The sequence below is a fragment of the Ambystoma mexicanum genome, chromosome 7p (assembly GCF_040938575.1).
Source record: "Ambystoma mexicanum isolate Mex_15411 chromosome 7p, UKY_AmexF1_1, whole genome shotgun sequence".
NCBI lineage: Eukaryota > Metazoa > Chordata > Amphibia > Caudata > Ambystomatidae > Ambystoma > Ambystoma mexicanum.
Window position 1 is genome coordinate 270,153,636 of NC_090939.1, and position 25,286 is coordinate 270,178,921.

General features: G+C 45.4%; 1 protein-coding gene across 1 annotated transcript in view; it reads right to left on the reverse strand.

The window, feature by feature from the left end:
* URB1 (URB1 ribosome biogenesis homolog) overlaps nucleotides 1-25,286 on the reverse strand; it is a 2,274,827-nt gene that overhangs the window by 1,505,094 nt on the left and 744,447 nt on the right. The window contains exon 13 of the mRNA XM_069636341.1: nucleotides 8,767-8,895. Coding sequence (XP_069492442.1) covers nucleotides 8,767-8,895 — 129 coding nt within the window. The remainder of the gene's footprint in view (nucleotides 1-8,766; nucleotides 8,896-25,286) is intronic.

The following is a 25,286-nucleotide window of genomic DNA, read 5'->3' on the forward strand; positions in this document are numbered from 1 at the left end:
TAGGCTATTTTAGGTCTGTATAAAGCAGATCGGGGGGAGCAAAACCCAATTACGCTTTAAGAAGAATGCAATGTTATTCAGATTAGATAAACCTTATTGGTAAGCTTTTACACTAATTCAGCTAAAAATGATAAAACAGTACCAACACGTATTACTTGTTAGGGTGTGAAACACAATTCAAAGTAAGTAAATGCTTTTTAAAGGAGCAACCAGCAACTTAAAAGGTAAGTAATAACTTTTATAACACTGTATAACTTATTCCATTGCAGAGATACAGTTACACCACCAACTCATTTACAGATCGGTACTTTTACACTTGGTATACTTTCAAGACAGAATCCCATCTCAAAGTCCTTCCCTAGTCTATAGCATGAGTTTTCTCAGAAGAGGGACCCTAGTGGCCTAGGTGCCAGCTAGGCAGGTCACGATATGGTTCAGTTGCAGGAAAGTCAGAGTTCCAAAGGATAGCTTCTTATACAAGTAAGTAGCAGTTAGTTTCAGAGTTCATTAAAGTGTTCAGTAACATCTGAGAAGGTTCCCTATATGCATTCCAGCAGTAGGCCTGGGCAAGTGGTATGGGCAAAATCCCAACCACACAAATCACCCACTCAGTCTCACAGGATGCACACCAGACATAAGGTAAGCCCCACCACAAACTATGCTGCAGACACTTGTTAACATCCTGCTCTTCCATGAACTTGAGCCAAAGCACCCCGAGGCTTTGCTGTACCACTGTGAGTGATGGCTGATCTATTCATATTGCCAAATCCACTTACACCATGAACCATTCCTGTTCCTTTCTCACTCTACCCTCTCTTGCCTCAAGTACTCTACTTCTCTCATTGCATTTCTACGATCTGAAGTTTTTTTTACTTTTGAATCCTGGTGCTGTACTTTAATATCCTGCACTCCTAATTGCATTGTAATTTGCAGTTTTATTACCATCATACCTAGGAACTGAGGTTGTAACATCATGCACCCCACATTGCGTCACATCTTGTGCCCTCTTGTATACCACTTGACTGACTGTGAGCTGAGCCAAAGCGTTTAGTGCAGCCTCTCCTCCTCAACTTTCCTCTGCCATCTTAATGGCTCTCACCATCTCTCCCATCTTCTCCAACTGCTACACTATCACCTACCCTCCCCTCCCCTCTCTTACAAAGGCTGGAAGAAAATAGCACAAGAAAGACATACTAACAGCCAACCGTAGCCTACCCATTGAAGACACATATGTCAGTACAACTTCTAGAGGTCTTCACCGACATCTTTTCTTTGTCCCTTCTCCAGACCTATTGTCTGCCCATCTCATCTCCCTTTCACATCCTCTCCCATTAACAGTGGCACCAAGTGGGAAGTCCTCTTGGCCGGCTTCTCATCATCACGTTGCTTCGTTAATGTCTACCACACAGGCACTATCCTGGTTCAGGGTCCTCAAACAAACCTTCTCTTTGACCGGATCCTGCGAACCCTCATTAACTTCCTTCCTCCACCTGCCTACACCCCCCCCCCCACCACTCGCTCGCTGTCCCTCTCCCTCTAACTGGTGTACCATGGCCCTGTACTACACCTCAGAATAACTTCAAAGGCGGAGACCTCCTCCACCCGCTCAGCCAGCAAACATTCTGCCGACATCTCCCTCCTTCTTGAAGACACCAACCTCGACATTCTCGCTCTTACCGAGACATGGTTCAATGCCAGCTCATCACTGCTTTTGACTCTCTTCTCCCTGACTGCTTTAAGATCCTTTGCAAGCCTCAACCTCACTCTGCTGGCGGTGGGGTTGCCTTAATCTTCCATGAGTGGATTCCTTCTTCTATCATACCCACCCAGCACTACTCTTCCTTTGAAGGCCTGGTATGCAAGCTGCCATCTCTGCTTCCTTCTCCCTGACCAGTTCTACTATCTACTGGCCTTCAGGCGCCACCAACCTTTTCAAAATGGGCTGATTTCTGTTCTTCCCTACTTTCAACCACCTCCAATCTCCTCCTCTTGGGTGATTTCAACATACAATTGGTCTCCTCTGTCACAGTACCCACTCTCTTCATTGACCTCTGCGCCTCTCTATCCCTCTCAATTCTCCCTTCAGGTCCAACCCACTCGGCTGGACACACCGACTCACTCATCCACTATGACCTCCCCCCACCCCTCTGGTCACCCCTCTCTCTTGGTCAGACCATTCTCTTCTCTCCTCTCCTCCCACATGGGTCCCTTCAGCCCTCTGACCACACCCCCAAAAGCCCTGCCAACTTTGTTCACGAACATCCACCCGATGAAAGGAGTGTTGGCTGCTGCCTTTACATCCACTTTCATCCCACCCTGTCGCCCCCACCTCAGTCTACCACCGACTCTGTTTTCAGCAACCTCTACTTGGCCATCACCAATATCCTTGACCTTCTTGCCCCAGTCATGAGGATCCGCCCGAAACCCGCCTCCAAGCGCAACACCTAGTACAACTCGAACTTGCAGCCCTGAAACGAAAGTGCAGAGCGGCGGAACAGATGTGGCAAACCTCAGGCTCACCCTCTGACAAACTGGCCTGCCGCCTGCTCCAAAGCAATACAGACTCTCCATCCGTGCCAAGAAGAGGACCCACATTCAGGCACAGGTATCGGGTGCATCGAACAACACGGCTGAACTTTTCAAAATATAGAGGGAACTAACAAACTCTTCCGCAGTCTCACCCCCGCATCCTTCCCAGGCCCTCTGCAACGCATTGGCCACACACTTCGCCACACAAACTCAGGACATCCTGAACACCATTGTTACTCACCCGCCCAACCCATCCCTCAACCTCCTTCTTCCTCCTCCTCCTCCTCCTCCCTCTCCTCCTTCGCCCCCGTCACACCGGAAGAAGTTACCAGAGTTGTCCATTCCATGAAGGCCTCTTCCAAACTGGTTTCCTCTTGCTCCTCCAGAACCATCAAGGACAACATTGTCTCCCTTGCCCTCCACACTCTGATTTTTGCAACCACTCTTTTGCAACTGGATCTTTCCCGACCTCCTTCAAGCAATCCCTTGTGTACCCCTCCTGAAAAAACCATCAGCAGACCCTACCTGTCCAGCCAACTAACACCCTATTTCTATCACCCCCATCCTGGGGAAACTGCTGGAGAAGCTGGCCTTCCCTCATCTCACTTCACACACTGAACTGGATTTCGAGCATCCATTAACACCTGTGAAGAACTGCTTGCATCACTGGACTTCAACTCCCCAGCTGTCCTCATCCTACTCAATCTCTCCTCTGCCTTTGACACAGGCAACCATTCCATCCCCATACAAAGGCTCCATGACACCCTTGGTATCTCGCAACGGGCACTGGACTGGCTGACCTCCTTTCCTAACTGACCGCTCACCCAAGTCATCCTGGGCACCTTCTCTCCTACTTCCTTCTCCACCTGTGATGTTCCCCAGGGCTCTAACATCTCCCCTTGTATCTGTCCCTTCTTCCCTCCTCTGCTAATCTCACAGTTGCTGTGTTTGGTGTCCAGGGCCTTTATGCACACTTGGGGTCCTTGAGCTTCCATACCCAATCGCCCCAGCTTCTGGCTACAATTCAGCACTTGCCTAAGCACCCTTCTGCCTTGTCCTGGAGGCTCACACGTTTTCCATCCAAAGCAGCTCACGGCCGTTTAGCACTTCGCATACCATGCACTTCATTTGTTGCTCATCCACGAGCCCAGACACCCTAGCACCTACCCCCACTGTTGTCCACCTAGCTGCATTTGCACGTTCTGAATACTGACAAGGCATAGTTTTATCCTTTTTTTCCCCTCCATTTTATTTAATGTTTCAATCCCATGTTGTCTCCCTGTTGCCCTGTGGGAGCATTGAAACAGAATTGACTTAATGTATAAGCGCCTAACAAGCGATCAATAAATAAAGTAAGTATTACCCAAGCCCACAAAGTACCTTAGGAGAAAAGAAGAGCTTCTGGGTGGATGCCTTATGGAGGCAGCAGCACAGGACCCGGTTCAGGGATTCCTGGTCTGGAGATGAAGAACTGGACATTGGATGCAAACCTGCAGCAGCAGTCGTCAGAGGAGGCTTCCAGCAAAGGTTTTGTCACGGATTCTCAAGGCTCTGTGGATTTGGCACCTTTTTACAGCAGCCAGATGATGAATGAATATCGCCGGACGGATTCTCTTCACTCTCTCGGTCCTGCACTCCTGTGAGGGGACTTCGGATTCCAATCGTGTCTCTGGAGAGCCAGGAGGAGGCCACCAAACTTTCGGACGGATTCATACTTCGGAAGACCATGCATCGCACAATGATTCTATTGGCGGTTTGAAGCCGAGCAATTTCGCAGCACGTCAAAATGCAGGTCTTCTTGAGACTAGTGGATATGATATGATATATTTATAACACGCTTAATACTCAGAGGTTTCTAAGTGCAGACCCGGGATCGAACCTGTGTTGCTCTGTGTCGTCTTGTTTCCAAGGCGAGCATGTTGCCCCTGAGATATCCTCCCACCAGACTCTGGGAAGGAGTTGCATTTGGGACCCCCCAGGTCGATTAGAAGGAAGGGTTACATCAGGCTCCGTTTACACAGCAGGCTCTCCAGTCACTGGAAAGCGCGACAGATGTCTTTTCTTCATCTTTCTCTTCGGTTTCAGCTTCAGCGATCAACTTGTCAGCAGCTTCCAGGTTCAGAGTATTTATCAGGAACTACAGTAGAACCTCTGCAATCTATCCTTGCAGTTTACAGAAAGGGGTGGTTTGGCTGTCCAATTAGGACAGCCAGTCCCCCACTGGGAGTTTGTTCCTTTCAGGAAAGGTGAAAGACAAAGGGCTCCTCTCTCGCTTCCTGCCATCTCAGACACTTGGAGCATCGCCGAAGACCAAACTTTCACTGAGGTCATTCCTGCCTACAATGGTTGGGTAAGACCTCAGAAATTACAAGCAAACGGGAAATGACGAAAAATGAAAGAGTCCATCATTTTTGCAAGACATTTGCCCTTCTGTGTATTACCGTGGCTGATTTAACAGCCTGCGAGTAATAAGACTAAAAGGTCACTAAGGTAAAACCCCTGCCACAGCCATTCAAGTAAACTTGCAAAAATGTTGCCAGGTAAGTAAGAAAGGGGATACATTGTATCCCCCATAACTCCACAAAAGGTGGGGTGTGCTGGCTCACTATATAAAATGTAAAGGGGCTTACAAACCCTCTTTACCCCTTGGAAACAGTAGTTCATTCAAGTACATTCATGATAATTTAACAGGGAAGCCCAAAGGCGAACCTAGCCTAAGCTCAAAAGTTCTAGGTAACTATACCTCCAACGATACTCTATGGCGAGACACAACAACCTCTTTAATCAATTAGGAGTAGGGATAGGAGGGTTAATGTAGCAGAGAATACTTGGTGCGGTTCAAGGAAATGCAGTGATATGAAAGAATGCAACACAGAAATAAACTTGATATGAAATTAACCAAAGACAATGTAATCACACTTTCCCCCTGTTACTCACTCCCCACAACATGCACTATGGAGATATGGAACGAGGGCACACAGGTATCAGGAATAATGATCAACAATTGCAGTTTCAATCCTGATTCCCTCAGCAAGCTTAGAGAAAACGGGTATGATTTTAAACAGGTCAATGGCTTTAAATGTGGTTTGAATTGAATGGGAAAAATGCTAAAAATTATTTTCATTCTCTAAATGGGATTAAGAACTAGTGAGAGTTGCTTTGGATTGGTTCAGGTCAACACTAGCAATGATTATAGAATGATTAGCAGATGGAAAACAAATTCAGAAGTTGAAAGCAAGAAATAGCTGTTTTATATGGGATGAAATTGAGCCAAATGCGAAATCGCAGCAACCTTCCTGCTTGCGGGAAACGCGATTATGGAAAAACTATAAGGAATTGGAATGTCGTTTTGGGTTAGTTTGAAAGCTGAGAGTGTTAGCTTCAAAATTACACTTAAATGTCGTTCCTAGCATTTCGTTTCTAGGACATACGGTTCAAAAGTTAGAGATTTTAGTGAAGGTAGATTTTTCAGAAACAAGTCAAGATTTCAAAATGAAAGATGCGCTTTAAAGATCAGGAACCAAGATGGACTTATACTAAGGGGCTATGAAAGTACAAGATACCCAACGGGACAACCACCAGAACAGGGCGCCTTCCGCTCCGATTGCTGTGCGCCAGGACACTTGACTTTCTTCAGAAAATATCAGCGCACAGATGATTGTCGCTACAATTATCACAGACTATATAATGAGAAGAATTCAGGATGGACACAAGATTCTATAATGCAGTTCTGGATAGGTTGAAATGGATTGAATAGGATTACTTTAAATTAAGAGATGACTATGGACAGTTCTATACTAAATAATACTATGGCTTTGAAATGGAATGGGCCGTCAAAGATTGCTTTTACCCAGAAAATCTATTTTTCCTAAAAAACATATTTCCAATATGCACAACTTGTTAATATTACATATACACATCACAGATGAATTAAGGCACGTCTCTGTTCAAGTCCCATGTTCCTACGAGTTTCGGTTCACAAAATGAGTTTTTTCGAGCTTTTGGTTGGTTACACATTTTCGGATCTGTACAATTTTTTACATATATATGCACATATAAATGCACATACCATCTGGTCATACTTCTCTAAATGTTCATATTCCTAGCACAACCACAATATTAAAAACTTTCATGGTTCAGTCTCAGAACATTGCAGAGATTACAGATTAGTTTTAAACTGTGAGCGAATTTTTCATTTGAATAATCTCTAAGTTTCATATTTTTGTCAGTTCGGTACAATATTTTAGAAGTATTTTCCTTAAACATATATTTAATCCAATTTCAAATCCACATTTTCAGTCTGACCCGCCTCCAAGGTCTTGGCTTAGTCAGAGAGTCACATGGCCTTCGTCCTGCCAGGGCAGTTTCTACTGACGCCCCAAATTAGCATTTCCATTCAGCTCAAGGGAGCCCTTTGTCTGCACTCAGAGCAACAGGCCACGGTGCCTCTCCCCGTTCCTTTCACACCAGCGTGCCAGTTTCTTAGAGCACAGGAGAAAAGATTCCTTTTGTTTAGGGAGGAGGTGTGGAATGTGTTTCAAGCCCAGTGTGGGAAACTTTAACTTTTAAACCCAATGTCTGAAATTGTCTTGTCTTAAAATATAACTTACATTTTTAACAAATACGTCAATCAGTTTTTTACTTCAAGCCTTTTTAGAATATAGTTTTGAATTGTATCCACCTCTTAGGCTTCTGATAGCAAGTCTTTCTTTGGCATAGTTTTGCGTTCAATGTACAACTTTATACATGACAGGTTTTAAATCGCCAGCTTCTGACAGAGGTGAGTAACGGTGTTACACCCATTTTTGACAGATTTCTTCCAGCAACCATCTTCAAAAGTGGACTTTGTTCAGATCACATGTACTTCTGCTGACATTATATTTAGGTGGATTCTTGAAGTAGAATGATGTTTACCACCCAACAAGGAGGTTTGTTCTTTTTGGGTGGTTTGTGAGCCGTGATTTTTGCAAATTTGACAGCCAGAGAAAAACGGATTTTTAAAACAGCTCTGTTTCTTTTGCAATGATTTTGCTTCTGTGGGCGGCCAAATGATGGGTTTTGGCAGTGGCCTCCTGTGTTCCCACTGACATAGGCAAAAGTGGATGGCGGCCTATTTTTCAGATTTTTACTGCGCACTTTCTGGTGATTTTTAGCAAGCACCATGCTTTCCAGCAGCCTTTGTGATGTTCCTGATGCAAGCATTGCACAGTAATGTTGCAGGGCCTGGACTAGTGGGTTGAAACATCCCACACAAAGGTCCTCAGGATCTTGTGTAACCCAGTGCAGCAAGTGACCATATGAAGATGGATCCAGATGTAAGTAAGACATTGGGGGTCCATTCTGTGAATCTGGCATTCCCTTACAAAGAGGGAGAGATACTCGCAGAAGCATCCTCCTCTTCCGACACCATGCCCATAGGCATTGGCTCAGAAGTTACTTAAGTGTTCCTGGGAACTACGAGTTGCTCAAGCTTATGCTTCCGTCCTTGACAATTAAAAATCTTATTTAACAGACAGTAAACTGGTAGGTGGTGTATACACCTCTGCTGGGGCCAGCATGACTGCTATTCCACTCTAGTGAACACAGAGGCTCTGGCCTGAGTGCCTCTGAGGTCCAAGTTGGCAGATGGTCCCTCTGTAAGATTCCAGTTATGCTGATCACTCCAGCAGTACATGGAGGAGTGGTTAGGACTCCTATAAGCGTTCAGAGGCAAGTCACAGGTAGAGTTCTGCTGGGAAATGATGTTGAGGTCTTCGGACTTGTGGGTAATACAGCAGTATGACCATTACAAGGTCTTGGACAAAGAAGTAGTTCTTAGGTGAAGAAAGAGTAATCAAGTGAAGTCTTTTATTGATACTTTGTTGATAGGTATCTGCAATTCTCATCCTCATTTCTATGCCCTGCCCCCGCCTTTTTATTTTTGCCAAATATTTAGGTAGCAAAATAAAAGTTACGAGGAAAAACGTAAATGTAAGAAACATACCATAGATGCATGCACAATTAGACAATAGTATTTTGAGTGCTTTCCGCTTTAGGCATAGTGACTGTACCTACATGAAGACAGTTTCAGCCTCTGAAAACAAACTGGGTTCCCAGTTTTGAATGTCAAAACCATGAGGCTGACACCCAAAGTCATTTTTCAATCTTCACTCATGATACTGGCCAAAGATAGAAAATATAGGATAAGCAGATTTGAGAAACACAGCAAAGGATTCAGCAATTTCTTTAATTGATTACCTTTCAGAAGTTTGCTAAAATCAAATGGGCTCTGTGCTACCAGGTGAGGAACAACTTTCTGGTAAAGGCAAATTGCATGGAGAATACTGGCCTTCAGTAGTGTTGTCTCAGCCTCATCACCAGAAAACCCTGTAAATAAAATGTATTTGTAAAGTTTAGATACACGAAACAAGTAACCTAAAGCTCATCCTGTTCTATTGTTTTCTTTTAGAAAAACAACATATGTACCACATAGACAGTACTACACACCAAACAATCCCCAAAACACAAAAAACAACTTTTTTCTCCCACATAAATTATGTTTAAGACCTGGCCTGAATCGCGAAATAAAATTGTGAATTTCATGGTACAGTACTTCAGTTTTATATCTAAAATAGTTTCCAGTGTGTTTTTTACAATCTATTTAAGCATCCCCATGGAGCATCAGCAATGCGTATTTTGGCCTCACACTGCTTTTAAGGTCCCTTCGGGAGATCAAACTGTTCCTTTGTGAATCCATTGTGTCTTATGTACTGTCCATAATTCAAAAAGAGTGGGACATTGAAGGTGTCTGTGGAGTTGTAATGCTTTTGATATGTAATTTGTTTGACTAAAACATGAAGTCAGTGTGAAACGCATTCTGGGTGAGGCCAGAGCAACAGTGGACATTTTTCTTCCTCAGTGAGATCTACATTTTAATGCGAAGTCTGAACACTGTCTGTATTCTTCCATTAGAAAACATATGTTTCTCGCCTGTGCCAGTTTGCAGTTCTTCAATGATTGTTTTGAATAAAGATGCCAGCAGCTGATTGATAACGTGGTAGTGCCGAACAGTCTTTCGTGCTCCCATGAGAAAAGGGAAGCGTTTACCTCTTGTGGTTTCGATGTAGCATTTCAGTCGAATGCCCATGAAGGCGAGCAACTGGTGGACTTTGAAAGTCAGAGCCTTCTGGAAAAATACCATCCTGCATTTGTGGGAGGTTTAAATTGGGGAGTCGGTAGGCCAGAGGAGTGTGGTTTCTGTTCATTCCCGAGCTCGATATTATCTCTCCTGATGGGGTTACTGTGCCCAGCCCCTGTAAGTCCTAATAACAGTGCTGTTTGTATCAAGAGACAACTATTGACTAGACAGCTGTAAACTTATGAGATGCATGGAAATGACTGGCTTACCATGTCCATCTTACACTCTCGATGAAATACTACGCATCATTTTGGATACCAGCATATGCAGGGATCAATGCCACAGTAAACATACAATGCCATTCTCTATATTTTAGGCTCAGTTTCTCCAAAGTACACTTACAGACTGTGCAGGTCTCATGTATAATGGGCTTTCAAAGGGGTGTTCCCAGGCATAATTTCAAATTAGGAGAGGGATGGTTATTCTTATCTGATATATCAAGGAAGTTGATTAAGCAGGCAACTGAACTGAGAGAATTGCCTGTTTGAGTAAGATCACGTCCTTCTATAAGCATGCAGAAACAACACGAGTGCTCTGGAAAAACAAACCTCTAAATACTGTGACCCTGTCCAAAACTATGGTTCTTATAACAATGTAGTCCTTAACTTGGACAACACTGGTAAAATGCCTGGAGTTTTAGCACATCTCATGCACCGGATCGATTAAGACTTACCGCGCCCCTCTTACACTCTCGGTGGAATGCTACTCATCAATTGGTTTCCAGAAAATGCAGGGATTAATGTTGCAGCACAATATGAGAAAATGACTGGCGAGATTGAGAATTACTGTGTTTAGAGTTATGATATTATATAATGTCATTACCTTGCATTTCAGCGATTTCTGCGTTTGGGGTAGAGATGGTCATGGAGACAGGTGGTGTGGCTCACTACATGCCAGCTATGGGGGATAATACAACTATATTATTTGGTACTCTTCAGTTCCATGTTGGGTAGCACAATATAAGCTGTGGAATTAACATGCCTTAAGGCAGGAGAGTCAGTGGCTCTGTTCTGACTATTATATGGGTGGTGTGAGTTGGGCTTTGTGGGAATTATAGAGGAAGCTGATTGGGAAAGAGACGTGAGATATGCTGTAGATGTGTCGATGTGATTTCTAGACTTGATGTGGTGGAGAGACTTTTGCTGTTATTTTCCTGCTTCTGATTTATAGCAAATGGTGTATGATAGCTCAAATCTTTTTTCTTTTTTATGCATTTTTAAAGGTTGAGGCTAGATTTCTCCTTCCAATATGGAGCACAGAGTTGAGAATGTGCCATGTTAACGGGAGCTGGAAAATGTACATATAGCGCTACAGTCATTGAATATTGGTGCTTTTTTACTGCCGCCCAGACGCGGGGAACCGCATCATGATGGTGCTTGTTGGGAGGCGGTTATGTTTATTTGATGGTCATGATATTGTCGTCATAATAGTTGATATTACAATGACTGAAATAGGTAGGGGTCTTGTATTAACATGGCAAGATCGCGAGATATCAAACGGCTCCTCTGCGTATGCGTTAAATACCTATGTGTCATATTGAGGTTATTCTTATCTGCAATGTTGTGAGTTAATGTAGATATTATCGTGATTACATGGGTATATGGGATGGATGGAGGAGAAAATACACATGAGCAGTTTTTAATTATTGTTTTATTAATGAGGGTGAATACGGAGGATGTTGTTTCATTCAAAATGGATGGGTGAATAATATCTGCTACTAGGAATACAACTGGCAGATATTAAAACTTGTGTTGTGATTCATGATCTGCTGTGACACTGATGCATTTTAGGGTTGTGATCTTTCCGCTATTGCCTCTGAGATGCGAAGTGCAATCTTGTATTTATTAGCTGGCTTTTGGCTTTGCAGAGGTGATATTTACTGCTTTGATTTTAAATACTAACGGAGGGATTGGGTTTGGGCGTATTACTTATGGTAGTGAGGAGAGGTAGTCAGGAATTTATTTTGGAATCATAGTTAAATATGGTGCACATTGATCATTCCAAGATTTTCAGGGAGTGTATTCTTAGGGAGGAGGATGAATCTCCTTGACATATTTGACTGTTATAGATATCTCCTTTGTTTTTGAATTATAAAGACTCCTGTTCATGACACGTTGAGAGGAACTTGGGCTGGGGGAAGGTGATTTGTTGTTGGTGGTGTTTGCTTTTAGTGGATGGGGTGGTTGTGTATAAGGTCGGTGGGGTCATGATATTGAAACATGACACATGGATTGTCAGGGAAACTGTGGCCTTAAATAAGGTTGTGAACTCACGAGTTCTAGAAAAGTAATTTGTTTAGATGGGGAGTAGCTCTATGAGAAATGGGGGGGGGGGGAGTCTTAGAATTTGTGATGGTAAGTTAAGTTAAATATTGATGTTTATAATTTAGGTTTCTTGGGGTATGGGGTTTCTGGTAGGTATGGTTCAGGATACAGTGTTAGTTGTATATATGCTAGCTCATTTTAGGCCTGATTATCAGACTTGACATGGTGTAAAATATTCTTGGTTACTAAATGTTAGTCTTTTTGTGAGTCTTATGTTGTTCTGTTATTTTTTGTTTTCTTGTTCATTTTCTCACCTCCCCCTCCCTTTCTGGTTTGCAGTATGGGTTAGCATGATGCATTGGATGTGGTATGTGTGTTTTTGGTTATTGCAAATGTAAGTTAGTATGGAGTATTGAGGTATGACCCTTAACTTTTATTTCGTGGAATGTGAAAGGGGTTGGCTGTGCTATTAAAAGACGGAAGGTTATGGCAAGGATATGGAGAAGTAGAGGAGATGTCATTTTCCTACAAGAGACTCACTTAAATGAACAGACTGGATGTTATTTGACTCCAAATATTCGCAGGTGATTTCGAATTATTAGGACTCCAGGTCAAGAGGGGTAAGCATAAGGTTCAGGAAGGGGTTACCGATAAAAATAGAGAAGATAATAAAGGATGAGGAAGGTCGAGTTCTATTGCTTGATGTACTTTATGATGGTAGGAAGGTGACAATTGGGACGGTGTATGCCCCATGCTCTCCGAGTGTGCAGTATTTCAGTTTGTTGAGTACTCTGCTGGATAAAATGGAGGGTGAAGTAGTCATTTTGGGGGGTGATTTCAACGTGGTGATGGATAGCAAACTAGATCGAAGATCAGAATGTAGGTATAACTAAAAAGTTAGTGAAGAATTACAAGCTTTTGCATTCAAATATGGACTTGTTGATGTATGGTGGGAACTAAACCATGGAGAGGAGGAATACTCATTTTATTCTCCAGTCCATAACTCATACTCAAGGATTTATTATCTGATTAGTAATAAACTGGTTAGTCAGACATGGAGTTTGAATATTAATGAGAAGAATTTCGGATCATGCGCTGCTTGACTTGCATCTTCATTTAAAGGGTGTAGGGGATACGTCTGGGCGAACATTGGTGCCGTGGTGCTAATATTACAACTTATAGCGTCATTGTTGGAACGCTTTTAAGTATTGTGTCTGGAACTTGGTTAGATTCGAAGGCTTCGGAACAGTGACAATGAGATGCCATAATGTATTCAATTGCATCTAGCAACCTGAGTTATTTAGAATTATGTCGGCAAGCTCACTAACGTATGGTAAGTGCACTAGTTGCAGTTCTACGGCAAATCCGACCTTAATGGTTGATCTGTGAGTCACGAACCTATAGCGGTATAATATGGCTATCTGGTGACAATAGACGCCGGCTATCTTTAAACGCTGTACCTGTTGTTCTGTCCAAGGTGTCCTGTGCCGTATTCAATGGTCGCTGCAGTAGCCGCTGTGAGAAGCGGTGTCGCAGAGAGAAAAAAAAAAGTCATTGGTAGTCTGGGTGAAACCAAGAAGGATCTACGGGTGACGGGAAGTGAGCAAACACAGAAACACCTGCAAAATCAGCTACTTTGGCAGCTTCTAAATCCAAAATGCCAGAGGTGCAAAATAACTTCCCGACCCTAGTGCCTGCTTACCAGCTTCAGTCTGAAACCAGGAAGTTCCGAGGACACAGTGTGGATTCTCTCCAGATGATGCATCCACGTCTCCGCTCGGGTTGTGTCATGATTCCTGCCCCTCATGTCCCCAGCCCTCCAAGATGTCAGGCTGGAGCCAGGCCACGATCACCTACATGGCCCTCAAGGGCCTCTCCATCCCCCCAAAGACCCACTTGGAGTCAGACTTGGCGCTTGTGGCACCAGACTCACTCACTCCCATAGGATGACGTTGGGGATTGGACTTGTAGTGCATTGATGGGGACAAGATGGATGCCCCCACATATTTCGGTTCCCAGAACTGCATGTGCAGTCTAGTCTTTTGGGTGTGGTTCAGCCCAGAGACACCTGGGATACCCAGAGACTATTTAAGCCACGCCCAGGCTGAGAAGCATGCTTTGCGTTTTCTGCACCTGCAGCGTGACACTCACCGTGTTCGGATGGGTCTCCAGTAGGCCTGCATCTTTCTTCTGCGCTCAGCTCCTGCAAGAACAAAAACACCGTTAGGAACAGCCTTACCTTGCGGCCCTTCTGCCCATCATTCATTGCTCCTTATGTTCTGCGGGCACCTTCGGCGGTGTCATTCGCATCTCGGCACGCCGCTTCCTAAGGAAAAGGGAAAAAGAGAAAAGAACTGAAAAAAGGCATTAGTAAGCATTCAGCAAATCTTCGCTTATTTTTAAAGACTGTACGAGCTTCAAACGCTTACATGAATCCCAGCCGCTCTGGGGGAACTCTGTCTCCGGAACTTCTCATCCATCAGCAAGAGGGAAAAGACACTCCAGGTTAGCATGGAAACATCTAGAGGCGCTGCATACCACACTTACTCACTGCATTTCTTCTTCATAACTGTCATCCACGCTGAAAATGTCGCGGCACAAAAGACACAGAAAAATAACTCAGTTCAATACAATTACGAAAGGGATGCATCACGCATCGCGCTCTCACTCACCTTCAGCGCTACTCATCTCAACAGCACGTCGCCATCCCCGGACGCCGGCCATCATCGAAGGAAGGAAAGGAACGAAGTTGGAGAACTGTTCAAAAGATTCATACTGTCATGGACTCTTGCCAGTGAAGTAACTAGGCAACAACGAACCCGCATCAATCAACGCGCCCCTGCGCTGAAAGCAGGACGAAGAGCACACTTTCCAAGAAAACAAGGTGAGCTGTGGATCAAAGGGAAGGGTTGGACCCCGGGGAAGAAGAGGTTCAAGCACACAGACAACAGGGAGTTAAACTCTACCAATCCTGTGTTTCAGGCCCAGTCTCCAGTCGAGTAGACTCCAGGGAAGGGGTTGAGGTTGTAAGAGGTCAGAACAGGCTGAGTGACGTCCCCGTGGATACCAGGTGAGTGTTACAGGTTGGGGCCTTAAGCGTGTACGACTGGTCTCGCTCATTGGTTAATCAACGTCTTCGTTCTTTAAAGGCAAAGGTGTCCAAATTGACCCATTTACCAAAACAAACAGACCGCAGCTCCTACTGCCTGAGTGAAGTTACGTGCTACAGTGCTGGCTAATGGGAAATTGAATAAGACAATACAATTGTATCATGCAGTGCCAACGTTCAAGTTGAATGAAAAATCACTGTGTTGTAATTTCAGAAATTACGATACGGCATAGTTCATTCAGCAAGCGGTGGTTTCTCATTATGAATTTCTGCATGTATCAAATGTGGACCTGACGGCTTTAAAAACTAGGTCCATACGAGGGATCACATTTTTGCAATTATGGTCTCCATTCAACTTTTTCATTCAGTATTGTTGTGGCACTTTTGGTAAGAAAAATGAATTGTTGTTCCTTCGCTATCAATGTCCTTTTGTCACGATTGCCATCACCACTAGATTTTAATTTGTATACAACCAACCGTTTAATTTCATCTGGTCTATGAGCCATCTCAATCCAATGGTCAACCAGAGGGGCATTCAAAGTAGGATTTGTCAAGCAAGATCTATGTTCACTTATCCTGATTTTGAGTTTTCTCTCATTTTTACCGATATAGACTAGCTGACAGGGGCACCATATGGCGTATATCACCATTACGGAGTTACAATTTGTGCGAGAGTTCTGTTTCCATGGTGTATTAAGTCCTAGACCAATTGCTGTGCTTTTTGTTGTGAATTGACAGCAAACTCAAGAACCACATGGGTGGTGTCCAAGAATAACGGGCAGTCCCCACTGTTGGGGTAGCGTTAGTTGCTTTAATGATCTTAACTTCACATCATTCCTGGTAATGAATTCTTTGATGTTTTTGTTTCGTTTGAATGCTATGATTGGTTTTTCCAATGGTTTCTCACTCTTCTCCAAAATGTTCCATTTTTTGGAGATGATCTTTTTAATGTTGTTGGAGAGATAACTATAGGCATTTACAAACGCCAGTTTTTTTAATCTTTCTGATTCGTATCAGGTGTCCGATTCCTATGCTCCAATAGGGCTTCTATGTGATTGTTGTTGGCTCTTTTTAATGCTGGAGTAGTAATTTGTGACAGGTAACCCCTGTTCCTCCAAGCGATCTTTCATCCGCAAGGCTTCTCTTTTGAAGTCCTGTCTATTGGTATTGTTTCGTTTTAAAAAAAGGAATTGTCCTACTGTAATTTTCTCTAACATGACGTGGGTGAAAACTTGAAAAGTGTCGAACCCGGAAGTATGCGGACCCATGTTGAAGCAAAAGTTTGAAGAAGTGGGGAAACTATTGGGACACAGAGTAAATTGGGGCAAAACTGAAATCTTTCCTCTGTCTAGGACATGTGATAATGGAATTTTGAAATCATGGAATTGTAGATGGTCTCCTGGGGTTTGTTAAATATTTAGGTATACATATAATTAGTGATTTGAATAAAATCATTCAATATAATATTGATAAGGTAATAGACAAAATTGAGTTATCTATTAAAAAAATGGGAAAGATTGCACTTAAATTTATGGGCGAAAATGTATGCCGTTAAAATGGTTCTGCTGCATAAGATATTATATATTATACAAGCAGTTCCTTTATTGATTTATAAGACACAATTACTAAAGATTGATACGCTTTTTTCAATCCTTTTCATGGGGAGTAGGTAAAAGACCTCGTATTCCGAAATATATATTGATGCAAAAAGTTGAAGAGGGTAGATTTGGTTATCTGGACTTGGTGAAATAGGCCTTTTTACTCAAGTAGGTTTCGTATTATTTTAAGGATGTGAATATTAAAAGGCTGATTTGGCTACATTTGGAAAGAGAAATATGTGCTCCCTATCACTTGGAAAACCTTTAAACTATGGAGAAGCTGTCAAATAGGAAGCTAAAATTACAAACAATAGTGGCGACTAGACAGGCTTTGGGATCGTGATTTAGAGAAAATGGACAGAGTTATGGTTTCAGTTAGGATGAGTCCATTTGGCATAATGAGACATTACAACTTAATAAATATTTTAATTGGCAGAGTTGGATTACAAATGGTATTTTGAATCTAAGCGATGTGCTGGATGGAAATAGATTGCTGCAATTTGAGGAATTGCAAAGTATAATTTAGGAAGTAGAGAGCAGAGTAAATATCTGGATTTGATTTCTCTAATTAATCAAAGGAAGAGTATGATGGGTGGCTCATTCGGGGAGAAACCAGAGATTTGTAAACCGTTGATTGGGCAGGAGTATAATCTGCATACTTATATGCATTTCATGCCCATGGAGATAGGGCATATTGTAGCTTGGAATGAATTAAAGGGTGCATGGTCGGGTGATGTCAATGTGGTCATTTTGGAAGATGATTGGAGGGATGTTCTTAGAGTAAGCATGAATTTGGGAAAGGATATGAATTTGCATTTGGTTAGACAGAAAATAGTTGGTAGGGTTTATTGGACACCAGTTAGGATGTTCAAATTGAAGTTGAGGACAGGTGAATTGTGCTGGAGTTGTGGAAGAGAGAGAGGTACCCTTTTACATCTACTTTGGAACTGCTCAAGAGTGCAGGATTTTTGGAAGGAAATAGTTGATAGAATTGATTTGGTTTTTGGTATAGTTATGCAACGATCAGCAGCGAATATAATCTTGCTTCTACATAAATAGAAGTGTGCAACCACCAGAAAACGTATCTGGATTGATAGGGCTGTGATGGTGGCGATTAAGCTGATCCTTACGGTCTGGAAGACTAGGAAGAAACCTGTTGGGGACTGGTTGGTGGAGTATAAAGTATAAAAAGAACTCAATGAAGGATAAAGGTAAAGAGGAAGACTATGTTTCATTATGGGGGCCTTTTAATGCCTTATATGAATGATGCAGTGGGGAGATGGTGGGAGAGAGGAGTGAGGACAAATATCCCCCCTTTTTTTCTTCTCCCTTTTTTGTGATGTTTTGTGTGTTAGTGAGTATTTTTTTATATTGTTTCGCTGTTTGCGGTTTACATAGGGTGATTGTTTTTTGATGTATTTAGGGGTGGGTGTACTGGGAGTCTAGATATGGATTAATGATGTTGTTGCATTGGCTTTTATTGAAATATTTTGTTGAAACCTATGTGATGATACTAGGTTTTGTTGGAAATCGAATAAAAAGGTCTCACAAAAAAAAGTGTTTACCTCTTGCGGTTTTGGCAGAAGGCCCATGGAGGTGAGCAACAGGTGGACTGGGAAAGTCAGACCTTTTTGGAAAAATACAATCCTGCATTTGTGGGAGGTTTAAATTGGGGAGCACCAGATTAGGCTAATGGAGGAAGCTTCAGGGAAAGGACTGCTTTCTATTGCCTGTTAAGCACAAATCTCTCTGTTCACCTAGTTTGGAGTTTCCCAGTGCAAATCTGGCAGAGACGAGGAGTTACCTGGCTGGCACTTTAACAGTGAAGTATAATTAAACTGAGAGTGTGAGTGGGGGCCCTTAATATGTCCACACAGAATAGCACACAATATTTCAAATTACACAGTCCGTTATAAAAATACAGTTAGTTATTGAAGGCCTTTCGAACAAACTGAAAAATCTAACTATCAGGTAGTACTATCAAACATTACTCTATAATGCAAACATATACAATCACCAGTAGGTTCACATATTAGACATCAAATAACTTAATGAAGCAATTCAGTTAAGTAATGTAGATGCAATAAAATGATGGGAACCAGTAACAAAAGGACTTTTCGAAGGAACAAGTTACTTACCTGTAACTATTGTTCTCCAGCATGGGTCTGGCATGAATTCACATGCTCATGAATATTCCCCATCGTCAGGCTGGGAATCTTTGGTAAAAGAAAAAACAGTTTCACTTTAATGTACAAACTGTATTTCTCCTATAAACCATTCACTGGGCTCTGGGTCATACTGCCCCCAGCCAATGACTGCCCTCTACCTAAGCCCCTCCTCAGGCAGCCATCTTCAGATTTGGCAGCACATAAAGTGGCAGTATGACCAAAGAAACCTGCAGAGAGGCAGGCGTGAGGGTTCGCATGTGAATCCATGCCAGACCTATGCTGGGCAACAATAGTTCCAGGTAAGTAACTTGTTCTTTCTGCAGCATGTGGTCTGGCATGGATTCACATGCTCATGAATAAAGAATACATAGCAGTACAACATTACACAACCACGGGAGGGGCAAGGCTCAACAGAAGCAATTACTCTTACCTCCGGAACTGGCTCACCTTCGAGCGAACAGGTTGCGTAGCACTAGTTGGATGACCCTTGACTCCTGTCTGGAATCCCTGTTGACGCAGTAGAATCTTATGAAGGTGTGCATGGACCTCCACGTAGCAGCCCTGCAAATGGCAGGGGCACATCAGACAGGAACGCCATTGTTGCAGCAATCGCTCTGGTGGAATGGGCTCTCGGCCGGCTGGGCAGCGGTTGGTTTGCCAAACAGTCACAGTGTGGGATGCAGCCGGAGAGCCACCTCGAGATGCAAGCCTTGGACAAGGACTTCCCATGGTTCAAAGGACCAAAGTTCACGAATAGTGGCAACGTCTTCTGAAACTCTTTGTGCGTGCCACGTAGAACTTCAGAGCACGAGCCACATCCAGTGAGTGCAAAGTCCTTTCCACCGGCTGACGAAAGCTTCGGAAAAAACACTGGCAACACCAAATGCTCGTTGAGTTGGAATTCTGACGGAACCATTGGCGTGAAGGAGGGGTGCGTCCGCAGCACCACCCTCATGTTGTGAAAAGTCAGATAAGGCTGTCTGCAGGATAGGACCTGGATCTCAACCACCCTCCTGGAAAGCGGTTTTCCATGAGAGGAACCTTAGAGGGGTCTGATGCAGAGGCTCGAAGGGGGCTCCCATGAGCCTAGTCAGTATCACACTGAGTTCCCACGTCGTGGAATGATCGAAACAGTCCTTTGAGGAACTCCTTGATAAGACGGTGGGACCATAGAGAAGATTGTCCTGGAGACCTGGTGTAGCAGGAGATAGCCGTCAGATGCACCTTGATAGAGGAGTGCGCCAACCTCCCCTTGGACAAGGACAACAAGTACGAAACAAGAACGAAAGAATCTGTGGGGCTATGACCCTCATAGGGTTCATCTTCTGTGTCTAGCACCATGTCAAAAAATGACAATGATGCTCTGGCCCTGGCAAGGACCTCCCTGCACTCAGCCAACAGCTCGTATCCTCCGAACTCTAAGGCTGCAGGAGCCAAGCCTTCAGGTTCAGCAACCCTGGGTTGTGATGTAGGATTGCACCTCCTTCCCTGGCAAGCAGATCCGCAACCAATGGCAGTTTGACCGGGGGTGACGTTGATAGGCTGAGAAGATCCAGGTACCAAATATGCCTCAGCCACGCCGACGAGGATCATCTTGCATCGGCACCGTTTGAGTTGATTGATGACTCGCAGCAGGAGAGGCAACGCATACAGGAAGAGGCCTTCCCACAGGAAAGAAAACGCGTCCCCCATGCTCCTCGGCTATTGGAACCTGCTAACAGATTTCTGGCATTTGGAATTCATCGTCGTCACAAACAGATCGATCTAGGGGTCTGCCCCATTTGAGGAAGAGGCGGTCCATTTGATCCTGTCCAAGTTCCCACTCGTGGCAGGAGCGCAGCTCTCTGTTGAGGGAGTCGTCGATAGTGTTTTCGGACCCCCGCCAGGTGAAAAGGAATGAGGAACATCGCTGGGGCGATGGCCCAGTGCCACAAGTCCTGCACCTCTCTGGAGAGTGCTGGGGATCTGGTGCACCCCTGCTTCCTGATGTAGAACATTGTGGTGGTATTGTCTGTGAAGACCCTCACCACTTTGCCCTTGAGCGACGAAAGGAACGACTTGAGGGCCCAGAACACTGCCCGCAGCTCCAGGACATTCATGTGGAGATCACACTCCTCTGGCAGCCACAGGCTTCTTGCGTGGAGACGTCCAGTGTGGGTTTCCCAGCCTTCCAGGGCTTGCGTGGAGACGTCCAGTGTGGGTTTCCCATCCTTCCAGGGAAGCATCATGGTGACCGTCTCCTGGTACGGGGGCTCTGGAAACCTGTGCCCCTGTCGATGTTGGAGCGCACGCCCCGCCACTTTATCGCTCGATGGAATTCCTCATCGAGAGCAATCTTCTCTGCAAAGCTTTTGGACACGTGGATGCAACGAGTGTCCAGGAACTCCTGAAGGGGTTGCATCCGCAACCTGCAGAGCCGGATCAGGTAGATGCACAACGACATCATGCAGAGCAGCAACTTGATGGTCTGCACTGTGTCGGTCTTCAGTGCCAACAGCCGTTGCACCTTTCCCAGTATGGCCTCTACCCTCTCTTCCAAGTGGGCCAGGCAGAAGACAGTGCTGCGCCTGGCCCCCAGGAACGGTGCGTTCTGCGATGGTATCAAGCAGGACTTTGGATAGTTGATGGAGAACCCCAGTTCCGTCAGCAGTCGGACGGTCCTCTGTGTGTTCGACAACTACTTCCCTGGACTTGGCCCGAATGAGCAAGTCGTCGAGGTACAAGTACAAGTGTATCGCCTATAGAAGCAGATGGGCTGCCACCAGACACTTCGTAAACACCCTGGGAGCCGACTTTAGTCCGAAAGGAGGGCCTTGAATTGGTAGTGCCTTCCTTGTAGTACGATGCGCAGGAACGTCTGATGCTTTTCGTAAATAGGGACATGGAAATGCACGTCCTCCAGATCCAGCAACGTCAAGAAGACTCCTTCCTCCAGTTGGCCGAGCACGTGCTGCAACGTAACCATCCTGAATTTGTGGGACTTGAGGTATTTGTTGAGATGTCTCAAGTCTAGAATGGGCCTCCAGCCCCTGGTCTTTTTCTTTACAAAGAAGTATCTGGAGTAGACTCCGGAGCACCAGAAGCTCCTTTGGAACCAGCTCTATCGTCGCTTTTCTTATCATGGCCCATACTTTCTGCATGAGCCAAGGGATGTGCTGCGCCTGCCAGGCCACTGGAGGAATCCGCAGAACCTTCTGCTGGAACTCTAGAATGTGTCCGTGGGTGGGAGCGTCCAGCACCCATTGGTCGGTGGAGATGATCTTCCACTCACTGACGAAGCCCGCCAGCGGGCCACCCACCAGGGTGAATGGGTGGAGGCCCGACGTCCTGGCCGGTTCAATCTTGCTTCGGGGCCTGCATGCCGCCTTGGGAGTGACAATGACGTCGGCCACCTCCACCAAAAGCCTTCGAACGACCTCTGTAGGCCTCCTGGGTCGTGGACCGGGAGGGGTTGGCGGTACAAAGAAGACTCTCCACCGAAACCTTTGGACGTTTTGCCGGACTTCCCACCGGAAGCACAAAAGCAAGATCAGTGTTTTTGAAGAGTGCCCAGGGCACGTGCCATCTCCGTCTTAATGGCCTGCAATGATTCATCGACGGCCTTCCCAAAGAGGTTGTCCTCGTCGAAGGGCATGTCCAGCACCCTTGTCTTGCCCTCCTGACGACAGAGGCAGACAGTTCCCCATCTGCCAGAACCCTATATGTGCGACGGCCAGGGCCACTGTGATGGCATGGTCCAACCACACCTCCCCCTCCAGGAAGATGGAAAGCGCCTTGATCCGCTTGTCGTCAGGTAGAAAATCCATCAGCCGGGCCATCTTATACCACAGCTCCCTGTCGCGTCTGGCCAGGATTCAAGTGTGTTAGCCACCTTGACTGTTGACGCTGCTGAGTAGATCACCTTTCTTCTGATGGCATCTAACTTTTTCCCTTCGCTATCTGGCGGAACGGAGAATGAAGATGACGGGTTAGAGGATTTCTTTCTCGCTGCCGCTGAGGCCACCGTGCCCGGGGAAGGCTGCGAACGTAGGCACTTGGGTGCAGACTCCGGGATCCAGTACTTTTTCAACATCCTATCCCTCTTGCCTGGTGCTGTGGCCAGGCCCTCGTCCCAAACGCCATCCAGGAGGGGCACCGCCAGAATGGGCTTCCTTATACCCTTGCGCCGTTTATATAGAAAACATTCCTTCTTGGTTTCTTCTGGCGTCAGTTGGAAGAGCTCGGACGCCATGATGACCATGGCATGGAACGACCCCACTTTGTTTGGGGGAGAAGCCCTTGGCTGCGGCAAACCGCCCGCCGTGATCATGTAGTCATCCGTGTCTAGTTCCCGTGACCCTAGGGTGGGGAGGGCATGTGTGGAGGTTGATGCAGCGGTGTAGGGTGCCGCCTCCTCTTTTTTGCTGCAGGCTGGTCTGGTGTCACCGGGCCTGGGGCATCCTCTTCTGGATTTCCGACACCAGGGTGTGCAGGGTCGAAAGAATGTCCAGTGCGACATCCCTCTGAGGTGTCTTGGGGGGGGTGGGGGTTGGCCTACTGGGCCCAGCGTGGTCAGCAGCGCTCCCATCACTGTCTCCGTACCCTACGTACACCTGGACCGTGTGAACGGACACCAGGTCCTCCTCGCCCGAGGAAGAAATATCCGTGCCCTGGAGTACGGTTGAGGACCACCCCCCTGCATTCTTTGCACCCTGAGGGGTCGGTTACGGGCTCAGGGACGGCATAGTCTTCCCCGGTGTCTTCTCCACCGGCTTCCCACCTCGGGGGCAGGGATACTCTGGGCACCGCCGGGGCTGCCTTAACTGGGTCAGCCCCTTTGGCCTTCAAGAGGACGGGCGCTAACAGCTCGATCATCGAGGATGACTTTGCCTGGGCCCTCTGGGGCAGGTTGGTGACCTTTTCTGGCGCCTATGTCTTCTCTGACTTTGCCCGCAGCTCCGCCGGGTTAGCCGATTTGCTCTTTGAGGAGGAACTTGAGCGATGGTTGGAGATGGTGAAGATGAGCGCGCCCTGCCCGTCGCGGAGCTCGCTTGCGCGGCCCCCCCGACGGAAACAGACTCAAAGTGCTTGGCCTGCCTTGAGCCACCACGGATGGAGCACCCTCAAAGAACTTAGAAGCCCACTCTTTGGACCGGCCGGTCCTAGGTGAGGCATGACCCTGCTTCCCACACGGGGCAGAGGACCTGGCACTGAGCCATGCCACCAGCCTCCTGTGACGATCGTTCACGGTTCGTTTGCAGAACCCGAGGCAGAATTTTTTCGCAATCCGCTTCCTTGTGATCCAGATGAAAACAGAGGCACTGGAGGTGTTTGTCCTCTACAAACACATTCCACAATCCGCAGCTGGAGCAGAGCTTGAACAGGGAGCTTCCCTCCTTCTCCCCTGACATGGTCCGGAGTGGGGAGTAGGCCCGATGGGCTTCTGGAATGTACGATGAAGCTTCAACGATTCTCGCCCTTCAGGGGCGCTGAAATTCACTGACAAACGGATCTGTGCTGGCGGGCTCATGTAGATAAAGAGCTCACAGGCTCTATTTGCAAAATATCTTTACTGCAAAAAGCATGAAAAACATAGATGAGCTCATAGAGCAAAACACAAGGACTCCCAACACTTGAAAGTGCGGTAAACATTTTAAGATGACTGCCAGAGGAGGGGCCTACGGAGAGGGCAGTCATTGGCTGGGGGCAGTATGACCCATAGCTCAGTGATTGGTTTATAGGAGAAAAAGTTTGTAAGTGAAAGTGAAACTGTTTTTTCTTTTACCGAGGATTCCCGGGCTGACAACTGGGAATATTTATGAGCATCTGAATCTATGCCAGACTCCATGCTGGAGAAGTCCAAACATTGTGCTCAAATGTCAAAGAGTCCAATACAATATTTCTGACCAGAAAGTCTTCTCTTTAGAAAGGATGCAATGTGCTTGTGGTGGTGATTAGTTACAAACTAATTAAAAGTTCTACCACAATTTACCAAAAGATAGGTATGTTTTCTCCTTTCTTCCAGACCCAAGGGGAACCCAAGGGCAGGATACCCGACCCAGGTTCTATGGCCAATGGTAAGTGAAATGGAGATAGCGGTTAGCAAAGATTCCTCTTTTGTCAACTTTTCCCTCCATTGTTTCTATGAACCAACAATATTTTTCAGCTTCACTTCCCCTGCCTTTTGCTAATTTTATTACGCGGAAACTGATCAGTCCTTTAAACTACCAGTACCGGGAAACAATAGATTTTATTTTTATCTTTTACATTTTTTTAACTTTTTAACATTGCACACATCTTACAATGCAGTGGAATGGGGATACATGCGTATCACTGTTGCTTTTTACACTTGAGATTTTGGTTATTCTTATATATGCCTATAGACAAGCTGGTGGCAGCAGATATATTATAACTATTTTTGCGTTATTTCTAGTGTGCACATTCGCGTTAACTGCATATGGC